Source organism: Siniperca chuatsi, linkage group LG13 (assembly GCF_020085105.1).
Source record: "Siniperca chuatsi isolate FFG_IHB_CAS linkage group LG13, ASM2008510v1, whole genome shotgun sequence".
Lineage (NCBI taxonomy): Eukaryota > Metazoa > Chordata > Actinopteri > Centrarchiformes > Sinipercidae > Siniperca > Siniperca chuatsi.
The window spans coordinates 17,594,701-17,614,533 of NC_058054.1; the positions used below are offsets into that span (position 1 = coordinate 17,594,701).

General features: G+C 43.5%; 2 protein-coding genes across 5 annotated transcripts in view; one reads left to right on the top strand and one right to left on the bottom strand.

The window, feature by feature from the left end:
* Positions 1–677: 677 nt before the first annotated feature.
* LOC122886274 (RNA-binding protein MEX3B) lies at positions 678–10,002 on the top strand. Of its 3 annotated transcripts, none has more exons than XM_044218237.1 (4): positions 678–1,260; positions 1,808–2,384; positions 4,683–4,939; positions 5,121–10,002. In XM_044218237.1, exons 2-4 carry the CDS (start codon positions 1,874–1,876, stop codon positions 6,336–6,338), a joined length of 1,986 nt encoding a protein of 661 aa, XP_044074172.1. In that variant the 5' UTR covers positions 678–1,260; positions 1,808–1,873; the 3' UTR covers positions 6,339–10,002. The 3 variants fall into 3 exon arrangements, with proteins under 3 accessions (XP_044074172.1, XP_044074169.1, XP_044074170.1); XM_044218234.1 differs by having other exon boundaries at positions 680–1,265; XM_044218235.1 differs by having other exon boundaries at positions 680–1,260; positions 1,811–2,384.
* Positions 10,003–11,166: 1,164 nt separating this feature from the next.
* Positions 11,167–19,833, bottom strand: part of LOC122886271 (protein unc-13 homolog A-like) — a 33,572-nt gene continuing 24,905 nt past the window's right edge. The window contains exons 32-43 of one of the 2 annotated variants that reach the window (XM_044218229.1): positions 19,301–19,378; positions 19,128–19,216; positions 18,891–19,034; positions 18,276–18,399; positions 18,110–18,115; positions 17,562–17,618; positions 17,368–17,448; positions 16,454–16,601; positions 16,007–16,063; positions 15,145–15,231; positions 14,867–15,023; positions 11,167–14,426 (exon numbers count right to left, since the gene is read on the bottom strand). In XM_044218229.1, the coding sequence (XP_044074164.1) occupies positions 14,138–14,426; positions 14,867–15,023; positions 15,145–15,231; positions 16,007–16,063; positions 16,454–16,601; positions 17,368–17,448; positions 17,562–17,618; positions 18,110–18,115; positions 18,276–18,399; positions 18,891–19,034; positions 19,128–19,216; positions 19,301–19,378 (1,317 nt within the window). In that variant the 3' untranslated portion in view covers positions 11,167–14,137. The remainder of the gene's footprint in view (positions 14,427–14,866; positions 15,024–15,144; positions 15,232–16,006; positions 16,064–16,453; positions 16,602–17,367; positions 17,449–17,561; positions 17,619–18,109; positions 18,116–18,275; positions 18,400–18,890; positions 19,035–19,127; positions 19,217–19,300; positions 19,379–19,833) is intronic. The other variant, XM_044218228.1, reaches the window with a different exon arrangement.

Sequence of the window (19,833 nt, forward strand, 5' to 3'; positions counted from 1 at the left end):
GGTCCTTTTTTTTTTTTTTTTTTTTTCTTTAAAGAATGGTTTCACATTTTTAAGTCTCTGAAAACAATACTCACATGCCCATATGTATATAATGGCCATGTTATGGGTCACTGTAAGGATTCCTCCTTTCCAAAATATGAAATAAATAAATGAGGCTTCAGCAGGTCAAAGTGTGCATCTTCCAAAATTAGATTCTTTAAGGGGTAAATTTTCTCTTTGTGTCACTATCCCTTCACGCCAGCTCAGCAAGGAAACACTAACAGGGAATCTGGTACCAAAAAACAATCGTTTTAGGAGGAGCTCTCTTCACAGCCAGTATGGACAGGAAGAACAATTAAAGCAAACACTTTCAATGTCCATATGGGTGATGTTTTAACATGAAAAAAGGTGAACCTATCCTTTATTTATTGCACCTTATTGTACAAGAAAAGGTGGTGCTTTGAATATTTTAAGTATCTACTTGCTTTGAAATGAACCTATTGCCCCTCCACGATTCTATTAATGGTTAATTGTTTTATTAGCTACCTAGAAAGCACAAATAAATGCAGGCACACACACTGCATGAGCATCATTCAGTGCTTTTGTTGGACCACCCCAAAACACCTCATTGGTAGCCATAACTGAACACACCCAACAATGACCACATTTTTAAAAAAAACATGTATCAATGCGTTAACAGTCAGGATGCAAACACATGCATTAAAGGGAGGGGAATAAAATAGTGCCCTGCAGACTGACAGACACAATAGCAGTGACCCAGTGGCTTCGCGTTGATGCTCTCCCCTTGCTGCATGTGGCCTTTGAACCCATTGTTGTGTCGCGGGTGACGTCAGTGCCGTGTGCGGGAGTCGGAGCGGCGTTCGCCTGGCGAGACAAAGGCGGCGGACAGACCGGGGTCAGGCAGCAGCAGCAGCAGCAGCAGCAGCAGAGAGCCGAGAATCACTGTTTTTTTTTTAACTAAAAGGTAACTGCTAACCTTGAATTTCAGCTGCGGTATTCCTGACGATAGGCAGAATGAAGACCCAGTGACACTCCCAGGAAAATGCTTTGACTCTCCAGAAAGAGAAAAAAACACCAGTGCCCTCTTTTCGTTTTTTAACGTTTTTCTCCTACGCCCCCCGTTTAGCTTGCTAACGTTAGTTAGCTAGCCCGCTAGCTCATACCGTTGCACTGCACTGGTCTCCTCCTCCTGGCTGCTTCTCATCTTTCCCTCAAGACCTGGGCGACAAGCGAAGGGAGGATCTCGTCGACAAAGGAAAGGTAAAGTGAGTTCATATGGTTTTCGCACTTGTTTAATTTTAAAAATCAACGCGACTGCCTTTAAGAATGAGCACAAGTTCGACTGTCAGAACAGAGCTAACCAGCTAGCTGTGGTGCTCCCAAACAAAGGGGTCGACAACGTGACTGAGTGCCGACTATGTGGGACTAGCCTGTTAGCTTGGCTGTTGAAGCTAACAACAGCTTATATCCCTCTTTTGTCTATATTTTTTATATCGATCAGTACATACAAGAGTGCCTGAAGTTCGTACCACGCAGGTTTTTATGTGTGTGGACGAAAGACTTTGTTCACTTGTGTTAAAGCGGGCATGCTTTATCCTGACAAAACAACCAGCCTCCTGGATGGTTTCAGTTGTCAGACAAGAAGCAACAACAGACAAAGCAAGGCGCCCAAATCAACACTACTAATGTATGCTGTTGTTTATGAATGATCGGTGGTTCCACTGTGCTCATCTCCAGCCTTGTTTTGTCTGTTTTAATGATGAACAAACACTTTTTAATTTGTGTTATTTTTCCTTTTTTTTCCCAGAAGAGGGTGAGCTCACTCCCAACAAAACAGGTATCCGTGATCTGATGTGAGATCCACGGAGAGACTATGCCTAGCCCTTTATTCCACCCCGAGATTATGGACCACGACGTGGTGATCAGCAGCCAGCACAACGGGGTCGGTCTGCCCCGAGAGACAGACCAGGAGTCCCGGGAAGAGGACCACCAAGAGGCGCTCCGTTTCGCCCTGGACCAGCTGTCACTCATGGCCCTGGAGAAGGTGGACTGTGGGGGCGGCGGTGGTAGCGTAGGCGGCGGGCTGGTCGACACTCTGGATGGGACCCAGGGTCCGGGCTCTGAGAGCTGCAACGGCGTGGGCGGAGGGGGCTACGTGGATCTACAGATGCTGGAGCATCCCAGCGGGTCCCGGGACTCGCCGACGTCCTGCTCCCCATCCCCGGAGTATTACGGCTCGGGCGGGTACCACATGGCCGGCTCGCACCCCATGCTCCACGGGGAACAAAGCTCCGTCCTCTGCAGCAGGAAAAGAAGTGTCAACATGACTGAATGTGTGCCTGTCCCCAGCTCTGAACATGTGGCAGAAATCGTGGGAAGACAAGGTAAGCGCATGAGTGTTTGTAATGCTGCTGCTGTTAGTGAGGAATTATTTGGTGTTCGTGTTTAATGGACAGCTCGGTCAGGCAGCATGCAGCCTGGTTGTTCTTTGTTTGGGTGGCAGCCTGGTGAGAGGAGGGTCTCTGAACTTTTACGGCCTGAGCTTGGTGCTCGGGGCGGACTGCATTCACCGTTTGAGTCTTTAATGCCAGCATAATACGGATACTGCTTTTTTAAAAGCCTTGCTTAGTGTATTTACATGCCCTTTCTTAACAGTATTTAGACAATGCCTTGACAGAGAGGCTGAGAGAGTGTGGTTGAGGAGTAGGATGGAGGGGGAGGGGTGGGAGAGGGTCAGACAAAGCGGCAGATTGTCGGGAGTCTGGACATGTCTGGCAGTCTGCACCAAACAAAGGAAATATACCGACACATGCTGATTTTATATATCACAGATCCCAAGTGGCAGCTTTGAACACTGAACTCGCATTTCTAACTCGTGTATGTGGTTATGGCAGATAATTGTTGGCTTTGCTGAGCAGATTTTAGGCTGAAACGGGGCAGCAGGCGCACAAACACGGGACTGGGCGGTGTTACGCCCTGCACCCAGCTCTGTCTGCCGATGCTGCTGCTGCTCGCCTATGATCCGCGACGTTTTATACATTTGATTTTCATTTGTTGTTTTTATCAACATATGTGTCACACTTTAAACGGGCTCGTGTTGTGGGTTTGGTTCGCCCGCCGCGGCCGCGGTCGCGTTATGGCATTGTTCTCTTTGTTTGAAAAAGCCATGCTTTCTGCTTCCCAGAATGACATCACACTCTGTGCGCCCTATTGGTCGCCGGGAATGAAGCGTCCATATTTAAAGAAACAGTGCACGCGGGTGATGCTGGCGGAGAAGCATGAGCGGCAGTGCAGCAGCTGCCAGTGACTTAATGTTTGGGCAGACAGGCTCCTGCAAGCTTTTGCTTCGACTGTTATTATGATGTGGATACACACGTGAAAAGGGGTCAGCTGCTATGTTAAAAAACGACTGTGGTGTTGATGATTTTTTTGAATGTTTGTTTGTTTTTGAGGATTCAGTACCCAGCTTCAACACGTGACACAACCAAGCATGTTGATTCATAGTTAATCTGCATATTCATACAAAGTATTGAAACTATTTATTGTGTGTGTGTGTAAAACATAGTTGCCAGTTAATTTGGTACACCTACTGTAGTATAAGTAGTTTAGTTTAAAAACACGCAAACAAAGGGCAACCATTTACTGCTTACTGCTGTTAGTAACTGAGTACAATTAGCTGATAATTAGCCTGATCAGCCACAGTCAGTAATCAATACAAACACACATTATTAGACTTTAAACCATTAATCAGTATTAGCAGTTTGAATAAATCTGAAGCCCTCTGCGCGCTCCAGGGAAAATATTACGCCAACCTCCCTTTAAGAAGTATGATATATGAATATATTATACTTTATATGTCCGCAAAAAACACACAACTCTGAGATAAAAGCTGCATTCTTGTCAATTTGGCATCAGTATAACCCATAAAGACACTGTATTTCCGTACTTACATACTTTCCGCACTTCACATTTTGGATGCTGTTGCCTCAGCTCGCTACCAGCCTCTGTTGTTTAGCTGCGCTACTTTAGTGGGAGAAGACGTGGGACTGAGAGGCGACCGTTTCAAACATTTCTCACTAAAATACGCTCCGGTTGGTGGATCAGACACACACCGAATTAAACAAAGAGTTACAATCCTTTTAATTCACCGTCTTTCGTGTGTGTGAACGATTTGAGGAAATATGGTGCGTCCTCTGGACGCGTCAACTGTGAGTTTACTGCGTCCTTTCGGATTTTAACGTGTCAGAGACGCAGGACGCGTGCCCAGCGACATCACTGGGTTATAATGTTCAGTTTTTGTTTAAACCGTTTAAACAGAGATGTTGATTCAGATGTATGATCATTTTGGAGGCTGCAGTTTGTGGAGAGGTGTTTCTAATATTTTGTCCACCTCTATTATTTATATTAATGAGAGCAACTAAGTAGTAGAAACAACAGCATCCAAAACCACCTATAACGTCTGACGAACACCTCACTTTCAACAAAAACTGAACATTCATGAAGGTAGGGTTTATTGTAGGGCTGTATTAGATTGCATTATTTTTAACTAGGTGTACTTAATAAACTGTTTATGCATATAATATAATCACACTTACATGCTATGTTATAAATATGTGTGTGTGTGATTGAGTGTTTCGGCGTTTGTTATAAAACTGATGTTTATGTGCTTCTGCATATTCCAGGTTGTAAGATCAAGGCCTTGCGTGCCAAAACAAATACCTACATAAAGACTCCAGTCAGAGGTGAGGAACCAGTGTTCATCGTGACGGGACGCAGGGAGGATGTGGAGATGGCCAAACGGGAAATCGTCTCTGCGGCTGAGCATTTCTCAATGATCCGGGCGTCCCGCTGCAAAGCTGGAGGGTCTGGAGGAGGAGGAGGCAGCGGCGGCGGCTCTCTTCCTGGACCACCACACTTACCTGGCCAGACCACCATACAGGTACAGAAACCCCTGTGGCTTATAGTCGTCATGCTGTGTTTTTGTTTACTCTGCCAGGTAACAAAGGAATAACTGGATGTTAGATATAACATCTGTTTAAACTACAATTTTCTTCTCTCTCCTGTAGTTTGAAATCTAGTTTTTTTCAGACATTAAGATATTTCTCTTATCACTGATCCAGGTGAGGGTGCCCTACAGAGTAGTTGGTTTAGTTGTTGGACCAAAGGGAGCAACTATCAAGCGCATCCAGCAGCAGACTCACACCTACATCGTGACACCCAGTCGAGAGAAAGACCCGGTATTTGAGGTGACCGGCATGCCGGAGAACGTGGACCGAGCGAGAGAGGAGATCGAGACCCACATCACCCTGCGAACTGGAACCTTCGTAGATCTGCAGGGAGACAATGACTTCCACACCAACGGCACCGATGTCAGTCTAGAAGGCCTGGGTGCCCTGAGCGGAGGTCTGGGGGCATCTCTGTGGTCCAGGGCTACCGGCCACCATTCTGCCCCCCCACCTCCTCCACCATCCCCACCTCCTCCTCTACCCATGTCCATGCACCACTCCTCCAGCCGGAAGATGTCCTCCTCGGTCGCCTATCACACGCACAACGGCGGGATGAGCTCCGACAACTTCAGCACCACTCGCAAGGCCAACGAGAGGGGCAGCCCCACTAGCCCTTTTAGCACAGGCTCCAGCAGTGCTGGAGGAGGATTCACTTTTGGGGGCGACTCCACCCCAGGGCTGCCCTCCTCGGATGAACTGGGCTTTGAGTTCACTGCTTCCAACATCTGGGCACCTTTCGTCAACGGTGGAACAGGCAATAAGACGGCCGGCTCCTCCCAGCAGCAGCCTCTACGTCGCAACAGCAGCGGCCTCAGCGGTGGCGCCATCACTCCACGATTGTCTCCAACTCTTCCTCAGGACACGGGCGTGGGCCCCCTGGATCACCCATTAGCCCGTCGTGCCCAGAGCGACCCCCTCAGCACTCTCTCCTGGCTACAGTCTGGCAACGCAGGAGGCGGCTCCTTCTCTGGGGCGTCCAGCTCCAGCTCCGGCGGCTCGTCGACCGGTTACTCCTCCTGCTCGGCCTCCTCCCTGCCCGGTGGCTCGCCCACTGACTCCGAAGGAGGCAGCAGCAGCGTGGGCCTAAGCTCTGGGATGCTGAGCCGGCTGAAAGGCGGCTCAGGCCCCGGGGTCGCGGGTCTGGTCGGCGTCAGCCCCGGGATCAACAGGGACTGCTTTGTGTGTTTCGAGAGCGAGGTGACAGCAGCCCTGGTGCCTTGTGGCCACAACCTGTTCTGCATGGAGTGCGCCGGGCAAATCTGCCAGTCAGCTGAGCCAGAGTGCCCCGTCTGCCATACCCCCACCACACAGTGCATCCGCATCTTCTCCTAATGCCCCGGCAGAGGGGGTGGGGGGTAGATACGAGGGCGGGGGGGGGGAGACTGGAGTGGGGCACCAGCTGTGGCGGAGGCGATGGAAGGATTCACACTAATAACTTTCACACACACGATGGACCATAATAAATGCATTAATAGAGATCATGATACTATACGGATGTTGATTTATTGCTGATAACTGTCAAGATTAATAATAACAATAATAATAATGACAATGACTTATTTTCAGAGCAAAGTTAATTGAAACTGGTCTGCAGACAGATGGGACTCAGACAGTCTCTCGGTGGTGAACTTATGGAAGGAAACTAGTGTCTTATCTCTCTTCAGGCCTTCATTTTGACCCAGAGCAGCCTGTACTGCTGGCTGCCGGTCTGTCTCGACATTTCTTCATTCTGGCTTCTTCAGATCTCTGCCTGCTTTCTCTCTCACAGCCTTTTCTTTAGACACTTTTGTACTTAACAGATATTTTTCGATGAAGCTGTCGGCCTGCACTTTTCTACTCCTTATTTTAATGTTCTTGACAGGACGCAAACGGTTCCAACAAATCCCTCGCTTTCTCTCCTCTGCTCTCACTCATGCTGTTGTTTGTGACATGGATCTGCGGGGTTGCTATTTTTCTGTACGCTTGGAACTTTTTAAAAGGTCGGCATGTTGTCAGGCACCTAGCAAAACAACACACCCAAGGGACCTCTTAAGTTTGTCGTTGCCACAAAAATTAGCCATCAGTGATGCCAAATGAATGCTAGCCGTCTCTTGATTCTTGATCAACTTCAATAACATGTTGGATGAGTCTGCCCCACATTTCAAATGTGGCCGCTGCATTGATTCACATTAATTATCCTTTAATAAGTGAGAAACGCACCATTAGTGATACTGTAGGAATGTGTCTGAGGTCAGTTCTCTGTACATTTGGACTGCCTGACAATACTTTTACATCTCTCTCTCTCTCTCTTGTGTTTTGTGTGTGAAAATAATGCCCACTCATGCTGTTCGTTACATCGGCATCGTTATGTGTCCTCACCATGAGATGGTCTGGTTTCTGTCCCGCTGCCCCTCTCCTTCACTTCACTCTCACAGTCTTATAGGAAGGCGACGCTCTGATCCATCCACACCAGGACATCCTCCGTCGGTTACACTTAGATCGGCTTATTTAGTGTTTTCTACTAGATTTTTTCACTCTTGACTGTCAAGTGTGTGGCTAACAGACATGTTTTGAACTCTAGGATAAGATAGGGCTTTTCTGATGTCACACGTGAATGTTTTGTCCAATAAGGTTAAGGAGAGATGATTGCTCCTCCCACATGAAACAATAACAAGGGGCTATTGAACCAGTATTTTTTTTTTTCTTCCTCCATGCACTGTAATTCCCGGCCCTTCCTAAAAAGGAAAAAAAAAAGAAACAGCTCTTACTGTTTTTATTTTGGTAGTTTTGGTCTTCCACCCCACTCTCACAGCAAAGCTGTATGGCACTCTCTTAGATGACACACTGATGTACCCATATAACGCTGTACTCCTGGCTCAATGTAGTGCACCACATGGTTAGCTGTTTGAGATTTGTCTGTTTCATAGCATTACTGAGTAAATCCCGATGAGGCGGTTGCATCCTGTTTTGTGTTTGTGTTTTTAAAAGAATTCAGCGTGAGCTTGCAGTAACTGCCTCCTATAGTGTTAATACTGTACGTATGATTTGGGCGATGTTGGTGTGATAGTACACGGTTGCCATTAGTGGCCCTTTTTGAACGTAGACGGAATCAGCTCATAGAATGAGACAAGCCATGACGACAGAATTAAAACGACACACCTAATTCTCAAGGGCTTCCTCTGACTGCACAGACACATGATCACATTTTCAGGCTCACACAGTAGGTAGAATCAACTTATCCTTTATGGCAGCTAGTAGCTAGGTCATCCAGGGCTTCCAGACACTCTTTGTGTTCAAATCCCAGCAGCTGCAGAATGTTTTGCTTGTTGTTTTTTAATTATTTTTTAATTGTAACTGTCCCTACACAGTCATCGCATTCGGATCCTGTTGGTGAGTGTAGGGTGTCGCAGTCACAGTGTGTCCTCCTCCCTGGACGTAGTCGCAGATCAGGGCGGGTTGTAGGGTTTTAATACCAAGGAAAAAAGGGTAAGTCTACTTGAGTAAATAGTTGGCGAAAATGGGCAGTTGCTGCTGTGCTTTGGTGCTCCAGCCAGTATGATGTTAAATTTATTTGCTGTGTGACTGTTCGTTTGCTACTTCAGGTGACGAGGGCAGTCGCTCCACAGAGGAATCTAATAAGCCGCTGTCCTGGTTGAGCGCAGCAGTGTACTAATTCATGTGTCCATGCGTGTAGGAAAAATCTGCCCAGGAGCTGAACCGGTAGTCTTTGTGAAGACTATCCCATGGTGCTTTGGTGCAACTCCCTACTGAAACACGGTGATGAACAAACCCAGTTGGTAGTGGGGGAGGCCTTTTTTAGTTCTCAGACTAAACTTCTCCAGTGCACTGTAGGCCTGACAACCCTGTCCTCATTCTCGTTGAAACGGGCAGCCCATCGCCCTCGTCGGGCTCTGATGTCAAACGTCGCATTTTGTCTCTTACTCGTGCACACTCCGAACAGATGCAGGGCTTCGAATGTGTCTGAACGAACAGATCAGTCGTGACCGTTGTGAGTCTGTTGAGGCCAATCTTTAAAACTGTCCCAAGTCGACGTGTTAAAGGAATAAAATGTGTTGTATTTGCCAGATGGGTCTAATGTAAATCCTGGTGTTGCACTGGGATGTTTCTGGCCATTGAGAGAATGTTAGGGTTTATTGTACAGTAGTGTAATTGTTAAAAAGGTACAATTTTTTTTCAGATTGACTGCTGAATTTTTTTTATTTTATTTTTTTTTATAGTCAAACTTGTCCCCTCCCCCATTTCCTTCCGAAAGGTTTGAAAACAGGGTTTCCTGAGGCATGGTAGCCAGTGACCTCTGACCTTTTTTTTGTGTGTGTGTGATTAGAGGGGGGGATGCGAAGAGAGCCTCGCCAGTAAGGGGTGACAGACACCCCTCAAGCCTCCGCTCTCCTATTTTTTGCTTTAATTCTCTTTGTATGCAGAACCAAAATGTAAAATGTCAGCAAACTAGGTTTCAGGCCTGACCTGTGTGTGTGTATATACCCTGAATACAATCATTGGGATCTTGTTTTCAAAAGCAAAATGACTTAATTGAAGATAAGTGTAGTTTCTAAAGAACATGTATCATTATTTGTAAGTTAACCATCTGCATGTCTTCAAGCCACCTGGCATTAGCTAATAATTTTTAAGATAAAAAAAACTTTCTACACATTTTATTTTTTACAATTTATTTGCTTACCTAAATATCCCAGACAATAATGTGACCCTTTTTATTACTTCAAATTTATTTTTTATTTTCCATTTTTTTATTTTCCTTATTTCCTGTGTACTACATATAGGCAATTTATAACAAAATGAAAAAATTATTGAAGAAATTTTAAAATTGAAATATATTTTATTTGAAAGTTTATGGACCTTTTAACCGTGAGCCGGAAAAATTGTATAATCATATAATTTGAGCTGACTTGACGGTTATGAGAAATGTATCAAGAGTTTTATTTTTTATGCTTCTTTAATAAAGTCTTGTTTTTGGTTTCATTTTTTTACTGTAAAATAAGAGCGTGTGTCTTGTGTCTTTATTTCTTGTTCTGTTCACAGTAGAAATGTGCAGCAGACTGGAACAGCTTGCCAGATGGTGGCAGTATAGTCACACCTGCAGCAGATAAAAGCATGAATAATGGTGGGACTAAAATCTGCAGTTCAGGCATGTTTGTCTGTAAATCTGAGACCAGACATTAGTTAATTATTTAGAAAATTCAGAGAACATAGGAGTGGGTCTGGATCTAACATTTAAATAGATTTTTGCGATGGTTTTAGAATAAATGCATTATGTTGTCAGAAGTAATGCTGAAATGATTAGTCAACAGAACATTAACTCATTTCAATTCATGTGTCCGTTATCAAGCAAAAGTGCCTTTTTCAAGCAACTTAAAGCTTATGAGGATTTGCTGTTTTTCTCTGTTTTATATAATAAATACCTAAATACATTTTAGGTTATAGACTGCTGGTCTACCAAAACCATAGACTGTATAAAACAAGCATGTTAAGGATGTCAGTTTGGAGATTTTTCCCAGTTTTTGTACATTTTAGAAACAGAAAAAGAGCTGAAACAAAACTATTAGTCAATTGACAGCAAATTAATTTTCAATAATCTTTTAAGTCATTTTTCAAGCAGAAATGCTTAATGTTAACCAGGCTTGGCTTCTTAAACTCCTGCAGGTTTATACATTTCAGCCAGAATAATAAAAAAAAAACAGTGTGAAGAAAGGAGCTACACCTTTAACATGATTTATTGTAATTTAATGTGTGTGCACTAATGTTCCTACTGACTTCTTAACTGAAACTGAGCATTTTTCCTCCATTCTGGACTGTTGAGAAGGAGCCAAAACATCTGGTTCAACTTGTGTAAAGTGGTGGTGTGTGATACCTCCCCTCCCCCCTCCACAGAGAGGTCAGAGGTCACATGGAGAACAGACTGAGCGCTCACTGAAGTGGAAGCCTGTTGTTGCAGCTGAAGGTTTGTGTGAATATAACACCCTGCTGTCTCCATCTGGGAGGGAACAGCATCTGTTGAAACACTTTTTCTTATATGTGAAAGGATTAAAATGCTCAGTGTTTCATAACTCGTTGCTTTGCAGAGGTATATTGGACTTAACTGAATACAAATCAAACTGCAGTAATGTGATTCTCAGGCACCACAAGAGGAAGAATAAAGCAGACGTTTAGATTGTGACACAAATGTCCTTTTAATAGGAAGCAGATCACAATCAGGCTGCATTCCAGTTCCACTTCATCCTCATTAAAGAACGATCAATAATGATAAGAAACAAATTAGAAACATCCTTAGTAGAAAATAATTCTCTCATGCGAGGTCTGTGTTCACACTACGTTCATATTGATTACAGATGACGTATTCACAAGCCTTTTAAAAAAACAAAAAACACTGATGAGTCATTACATAGCTTTGGAAATTAAAAACAAGGAAAATAAAAAGTCAAGTAACATCAAAGAGACGCGTGCTGGCACGATAAAGTTTCCCATCATGCAATTGTAAGTTGAATCTATTTACAAGGTGGGCGTCATTGGTCTCCACAAAGTTGTGTTGGTGTGCATGCATGCATGTGTGTCATCTTACATGTGCCCTTTTTGTGCTTGAGCCGAGATTGGTCTGTGTGTGTGTGTGTGTGTGTGTCATCAGTGTGTCTGTGTGCGGTGGTGTCTGTGCGTACATACACGAAGCAGGCAACCAACGAGCCCCAAACTAGATGATGGATTATGGGGGGTTTTATTTTTGGTGCTTTTTCAACTTCAACCTGACATGTAAAGTTTTGTCTTGAGCCCTGGGATTACTTAGACAACACATACAAACAATGTAACTGCACTGTGTGTTAAATGGGCTGGGAAAGCTCCTTTTAAAAGGCTAGTTCACCCAAAAATCAAGCGATGACTGAACTCATGATCCGTTTATTTAAGTGAAATTTGGACGCCTAAATTAAAAAGGCATGAGTTGGTGTGTGTGTGTCTCCCCCAAACTAGTCGTGGTTTTTGGATTGAACTATCCCTTTGATCGTAGGAAGAAGGCTCTGCTGAGCTTAAATAACATTCAGAAGCTTTGTTTTTGGTAGAATTCAACAGTTTTCAGTAAAGACAACATGTGACAGGCCAGCAGTGACGTCTGGTGTGGCTCCACACTGCAACAGGAAAACCTACTGCAGCGTTTACTCTTACTGTCCCTGACATCATCAAGTTTCACAAAGAGACTACAAGACGAGCCGGGCTACGACTGTGAGTGTTTGCTCACCGTTTAAAGAGGTCCATTTACGCCCATAAGACTGAAACTAAGACCTAAACAACATAAATGCTTGGCGGTGACTCTGATGGCTTCTTTCTTTGAAAAAACTAAACAGAACAAACAAACTCCAGATGTGGTTTGTGCAAATTTGGTCCTACTAAAGGCAAATAGGAATTCAAGGACAAAACACTTTCCTTCTCTCTTATCTAAAACACGTGAGAAAAAGCGCACACAATTCCAACAAATGGGGATAAATAAAATCTTAGTGATTTACACACAAAAAATAAAGATTCATAAGTTTCCCATTCCTTGGATGTAGGTATTGCAGTTGGTGCGGCTGTAGTTATATTGACAGCCATACATTTTGAGTAGGTAAAATATATTGCTCACAATCTCAGAGCCCATTTTGCAGGTGTGACAATCAGCTCACTCACACACACACACACACACACACACACACACACACACACATGCACACACACAATAACAAAAGACACAGCAGTGTTCACAGAGAGTTTGTTCTTCATAAAAACCACAAGGTTCAGTGAATATACAAACAAAACACTATTGCCTTAAAGAGATGGGTTTAGATATGTGTGCAGGCGACCAGGAGGGAAAGTGTTCCAGCGAGCATCGTGTGTCCTTTAAGCTTCATGTGGATTTATTTTCAAGTTCTTCCACTGTGTCACTCATGAAGAGGCTTTCTGAATCGGAGCGTGTCTGCAGTGTGGCAGGGTTTCTATGGCAGCGCAGGTAGACGAGGGGCACGTGGGGGAAACCTTGTGGGTCAATTTGCCAACAGAAGCATGGACAGTATGTATTAGTGCGTAAACTGACATCCCAGTCCACTGATCCTGTAGCCCTTTTTGGAGTTAATGTGCACTCTAGGGGTGTGGATGTGTTAGACCCTGGGGTATTGCTCCGTTTGTTCACATTACATATCAGGCTCAGCATTTTTTTCCCACTGTCGGTGTGTTTTCTCCATGATGATGAAGGTTAGTCAGGTCATAATTATGAAACCTTACTGTACCAGGGTTTTATATGCACCATGCTCAAACAGGTAAAATATTGGAGGCACCCATCTTTTATGTGTGGGGAGGAGAATGGTTGCCATGGTTACAGCAAAGTCAATCACAGTGTTCCTGGGGTCAACATGCAGGACGTTAGTACAATACAGGACAGACTAGCAGAGGTGTTGCCCCTGGACACTGATCTAAGGTCAGTGTTGTGTGTTTTTTCTCTATTTGGATTTTTGGGGCAAAAGGAAACTGATCTCAGATCTGTGCCTGAACTCCAACTTACACAGCACATCACACCGTGGGAAGACTATGCAGAGTAAACGACTGGGAGGGGGGGGCTGGAAGAACGACTCACAGTCAGGCAAACAAGCGGACAGATAGACGGACGGACAGAGCATAGCTAGGTAAGGACTGCTCTCCTGAAGACACAGTGAGCATAAGTGCAAAGTGGTCGTTCTCAATCTATTCACATGGTTTTGTTGTTGTTCTGCGCTGCATTATATCACATATAAATGTACAGCGTATAAAAGGTGTGATGTGTTCTAGGAAAGACTGAGCGAGGGACTGACGAGTGTTTGCTAAAGTGAGGCTAACCCTAAACTGAGAGCTTTGAGTTGAGCTGTTTGAAATATTCAAAATTAAATATGAATTTATATAAACATATTCCTCCATGTTTGCATTGATAACATTGCAATGTAAATGTTGCATAATGTATGCAGATATATGTACAACAGAGCATTTTCATGTGTGTGCTTGTGTATTGCACATGGTTGTCTATCTATGTAGGTGTGAGTACTATATGTGTGCATAATTCGATGTCTATCAGGTATGTCTCTGGTGTTTTTGTGCACACGTGTCTGTCCTCACTCTCTCAACCCCCCTCAGCTGCGACCCTCCTCAGCTGAGCGCTGCTCCGACTTGAGCTTGACGAACTCTTTCGCCACGTCGTCGTTGTTGCGCTGAGAGAGGATGCGCAGCACCGTCAGGCCCGTCTCGTCCATGTGGACGCGTCTGCCCAGCGGCATCCAGCAGGTGACGCTGCCCTTGCTGGCTATGTCCTTCACCTGCAGCACGGCGATGCCTACAGTGCGGTCCTCTCTGGCAAAGCAGTAGTCCTTCACACACACCTGCAGCTCGTAGCTCTCTGGACCGACCTCAGTGCCCAAGGAGCTGAAACAGTAGACAGAATCATATCCATGTTTTACTTCACATCTGTGCGCCCCATTAAGTGGATTTTTTTTACTAATATTACAAGAAATGAGCATTTCTCCAGTACATTTAAGTCAACCAGTATACAATTAACCTTGCAGTTCAAAATCACCTGGTACAAAGTTGTCTGGATGAGCAAAATATATTGCATGAAGCTATTCAACTCTTGAATAGTAAACATTAATGTTGTTTTTATCTTATTGTCTTCTCTGTATTTATTTATGCTTTTGTGTGTTTCACTATGTCTATTTATAATATGATGGTTTTGTTAGTATGCTGAGTTGCATGTTGTCCTGTCGGCCCGGTTGCACTATGAGCTCACCAAAGCGATGGCAATACATTTAACTCAACTCAACTTAGACCTGAGACATTTAAATCCTGCAGAAATGGTAGATACTCACTACTGGAAGCTCTCACTGAATTTGGGTGACCAGCTGTTGTTCTTGGACTTGGTGGCAAATTTCCTCTTCTTGTCACTGAGGTGAGGGCCGATGATGTAGACTTCCACGAAGGGCCTGAAGCCCTGCGCTTTCCATTTCAGGTCATTAGCAGCCACCACTGGAGGATGAAAGTAGGTTAAGTTAAAGGAGGAAGGGAGGAGAAGACAAGAACAACAGAGCACAGAATAACAAATGGCACTGGTGCAGTCTGCTCTGCTTTTCTTTTTTTTTGTTTTTACCTTTCACACTGATCTTGTGTTCTCCATTAGGTTGGGGTAAAATGTCCACACACATGACCACCTCGCCAACTGCATCCACTCCAGATGCTGCAAAGATACACTCAGTAAGTGGTTGATTGTGTTTTTTGCAGTCCACAATGTAGCGCAGCTGAGACATATGACTTGGGATGCATCAGCAGATTGTGAACTAAATTTAAACATGCAGAAACCACAAACACTCACACACACACACAGAGGTTCTCTGTGATAATCAGATGAGCAGGACTTGGCTGGGTAAATCAGCTTTTGTGCCAGCTCTAATGCTGAGCAAATGGCAAACTAATGCAGCAATAGCTAGTAATTTGTTCTTAACACTCAACTGACGCTGAAGGAAAAAGAAAAAGGAGATGAAACTGAAAAAATCCTAAACTGCAGCACAAGTTTCTGGAGAAAAACTCCTTTTCATCAGCTGACATGATCTGTGCCCGACTCATTCTTTTATTCACCATGTCTTGCACATCTTACTCTCTCCTTGATCACTGCAATTTTTACATTTAAGCTCTCACCTGTTCAGCTGTTCTGGGCATCGTCTTTCTGTCTACATATATAACAAGCTTCATCTACCACAAACAGTCCTATGCAAAAGTCATGCTGTTTCTTCCCCAGCTGATAAAAAGGAGTTCAAACAGGAAAGTAAAAAAAAGAGGAAAAACAAGAAGAAGCAGAGAGAGAGTCGAGGCTGTGCCAAGGGCTAACACTGCTCACTGTCTCGGATTATCTTCGGTTTATGGCAGTTTGATCACAGATGTTTGAGCGTAAGTCTGAGCTGCTGTGGGTTGCTATAGGGGACATGCAGGTTTTACATAACACTGCTGACATGTACCTTTCTCTGGTGGTGTGTCTTCATTTGCCGTGCACCTGATCCCTTTCCCTCCATGGACTGAGAGTAGACAGAAGGAAGTCAGTGTTCATTAGCACAACAGGTTTGTTAATACTGAGAATTAAAGTGTTATGGCTCATGGGTTAAATACCTAGACAAATATGGCTAGAAGATATTTAAAAGTATTTATCATTCCCATTTTCTGCTCATCTAAAATACCTCTGTGGGTGTTTAAAGTTATACTGTATATAACTAAAGCCAATAAATGCAAATAGTAGTTTTGCATTTGCTGGTATTGCTACTGTAATTCACTGAAGCAATGAATTAAACATTTTCTTCCAACACTGTAAGCAAGTTATTCTATTTAATCTCATAATCCCATTTAATTCCATAAACGTACGTAGTAAGAATAAGCATGTGTGTGTGTGTTGTTGCTGTTTGAAGTCGCACCCTGAGCGCTCTGTGAGAGGACAAACTTCCTGATGAGCTTGTCTGTGGCCTGGGTGTACAGAGACAAGGCGTAGCGCAGAGACTGCAGGTCTGGACTCTTTTCCAAGAACGTTTTCTTCAGGCCCACACCACCGGCGTGGAAGTATTGCTGCGTAACAGATACGACATGACACACGTATTGTAGACGGATAGATGGCAAGCAGACAGAGAGAGGGTAGGAACACAGAGCTCTAAGATGAAAATGAGTGTGACAAAACTGTTTAGTAGTGTGCAACAACCTTGTCAGCCTTGGAGCTATCGAGGAAACCTGCAATCATTTACACCCAACAGGTAGTTGCAGTAGTGTGCAGTGCAGTGCAGTATGACAGATTAAAACTAACTGTAACATTAAAATGCTATTGATATTTATGATGTTCAGTTACATATTTTGATTAGAAATTGAGAAGAATATTTCATTATTTCATAATTCTTTGATTTATACAAATATACTGTATGTGTCACCCTGAAGTAAGATAATATGTACATAAATGACTATAGTTAAAGCTGCAAATGCTTTGTTTCCCTGATTTTTAAAGCATAGATCCACAGTATTCAGTAATAGAAATTCCAGTGTCAGCTACAGACTCTTCCTCACCTACACAAGATTAATCTGTTTTTTTGTTGATTGTCTGCTTTTATGATTTGACTTTCCTATGACCTTTGTGGCTTTAAAAAAAATATATATTTCCTAGTTTAAACATAGAACAAGTTCTATCTGACAAAGTCTCATACGCCTGTCTGTCTGTGCTTTTTTTCAAGGAAAGCTGAAACTTTCTTGTTGTTTTAGCATTTCTTTGTGTTAAACAAACAAGAAGAAGAAGATTCAAGAGCACCAATTTCCCTGCCAGCTGTTTGTGTAACACATCATACAATACCTTAATAGTGTCCAGTGCCAGCTCTATTACTGCACACTGTTTAGGAGTTAGAGCTTTGGCCTCCTCTCGCCCCATGTGCTCCTGCAGGACGATAAAACAAAGGAGTCAGTCTACACCACAGTTACTGCTAAAATGTAGTCTATATTTTAGATATGTTTGTCAGGCGTGTTGTTGCTGCCTTCTACTTTCATCACCTTGAGTTTGGACAGCTGGCCCAACTCTTTGGCAGCGTTGAAGATCATCTGAGTGCCCTGTCATGGAGAGACGGACAGACTAATGAGTACAGTGTGGAGAGAAAGACAAAGGTGTTTGAGAGATGTGCAGTTGAGGAAGATTTGCAGAGTGAGAGGTGAGTGAGGACAGACAGCTGCAGATACAAGAAATGAGTTTGATGAGAAAGATTACTTATATACTAAATCATATATCTTTTAAATAAACATTCAGAATAAACAACATCTTGGGAGAGAAAGAAGGTTCAAGTGCTTTGGTGTACAGTCAGTCAGTATTGCAAGGACTCATGGGCAGGTATTGTTGTCTCTGGTGCACCGTGTAGTCGTTTAAATCAGGTTTAGATTCATTGATATCCACACAGGAGGAAAAAGAAAGAAAAAGTGACAAAGGCTTCAGAGGGTGGTGTTAAGGCTCCTGTTAAAAATAGTGTCTCTTCATGCTTACACAGGCTGCACACACACACACACACACACACACACACACGCACACACGCACACACACACATACTTACAATAACCTAAGAAAGGAAGGAAGGGAGAGAGAGAATGGGGTAATGGCAGGATATATGGGTTAATGTACAATCACAATGGAACACAGTAATGAAAAGCACTGAAATTCACAAGCAGAGAAGAGGAAAGAAGTGAAGAAAATAGGAGTCTTTTTTTAAAATTACATACCGTCTGGTCAGTAAGTGTTGGAAGCACAATTGTTTTTTCCATTGTGTTCATCACTAGTTTCCACAGCTCCTTCAGCACTCTCTTCAGGACTGTCTTCTCACAGATCTTAGCAAACAGTGACAGGCTGAAACACAAAAACACACAATCTCTCAACTGACAGACATGGAGGCGCCACTAAAACACATATGGATTTTATTTATGGAGTGTGTGTACCGGTGTAAGGCCATGGTGACTTTAGTGAGAGCAATTTCATTCATAAAGGTACAAACAATATATAACTCACTTGTGAGACTTGGTATCGTATTAAGTTTTTGATACCAGTGTCAGAACGATACGATTGAGTTTCAGTATCAAAACAAAACTTTTTTTCTACAAATCATTTGTTCATTTAACAACATTATGAATGCTGTCTTAGCAAAAGCAGCCATTCAAGAACTTTGTCTTAAAAAAAAAGAGTAAAAAATTAGTAAAGATTTCCTGATTTAGATCAAGAAATATCTGATCAAATAAATTGTAACCAAGACTAACAATCTGACCAAACATTCGATGCCAACTTTTGAGACATTTCAGTCAATTCTTACACAGTGTTGATGTTTGATATGCAGTCGTACTTACTTGCTGTCCAGGAAGTCCATGATGGGCTGCAGGACGTTGTCGGCCTCCTGAACCACGCTGCCGTTGGCCGGGACGGTCTGACCCTTTACCTGGGCTAGGATGTCTCCCATTTGCCTCACGTTGTCCTCAATCTGGGGCTGGAAACTACATCACACCAAAATAACAACATGAAAAGAGACTTTGAAATCAGCTGGTTGCAGCATCTCTTAGTTCCACACAGGAATCAGACACACCCACCTGACAGCAAAGATGCGGCTGAGGTCGTCCATAACATTGTTGAGTTTGTTCTGCAGCTCTTTGAGGAAGTCACTAGCCTCCACATTGAGCTGGAAGAAGACAAACAGGATGAATACAAGAGCCATGTCATAGTAGCACAATCACAACAATTAACAGCATGTACGGGAACTCACATTTTTGCCTCCCATGGCTTCAAACATCTTCTCCAACTGAACTCTGAGCTGCTGAATGTTATTGATGATGATACATGGCTGAGGGGAAAAAGAGAAAAATCATTACACACACACACACACACACACTTCTCTCTCCCTTTCCTCTGTCTGCTTCCAGTGTTTTATTGTAATCAATCAAGGTTAGTCCTCCTAACTTTTTTTATTGCTTCCTTGGCGAAAACACTCTTGGTGATGCAGGGCAGGAGAAGCAGGAGTTTTCAGTAATTACTGCTTCTCTGGGGGCTCCTGGTCTCTCTGGGAGTGCAGCCCACTTTTCCCCGAGCCTACACCACATTCAGTTAATTACACACCCCTAATTCACTTTGAAACACTGCAACCTGGGCACGGCTATTACACTGAAGAGCAGTTTATTGTGCTGAAATGAATCAACCTGACCACATACACCAAACACAAACCATCTTAAAACAAAAAAATTGATGGAGCTCAAATTAAACTATTAAATCAATCACTGCTGTTTATTCCACTGACACTAA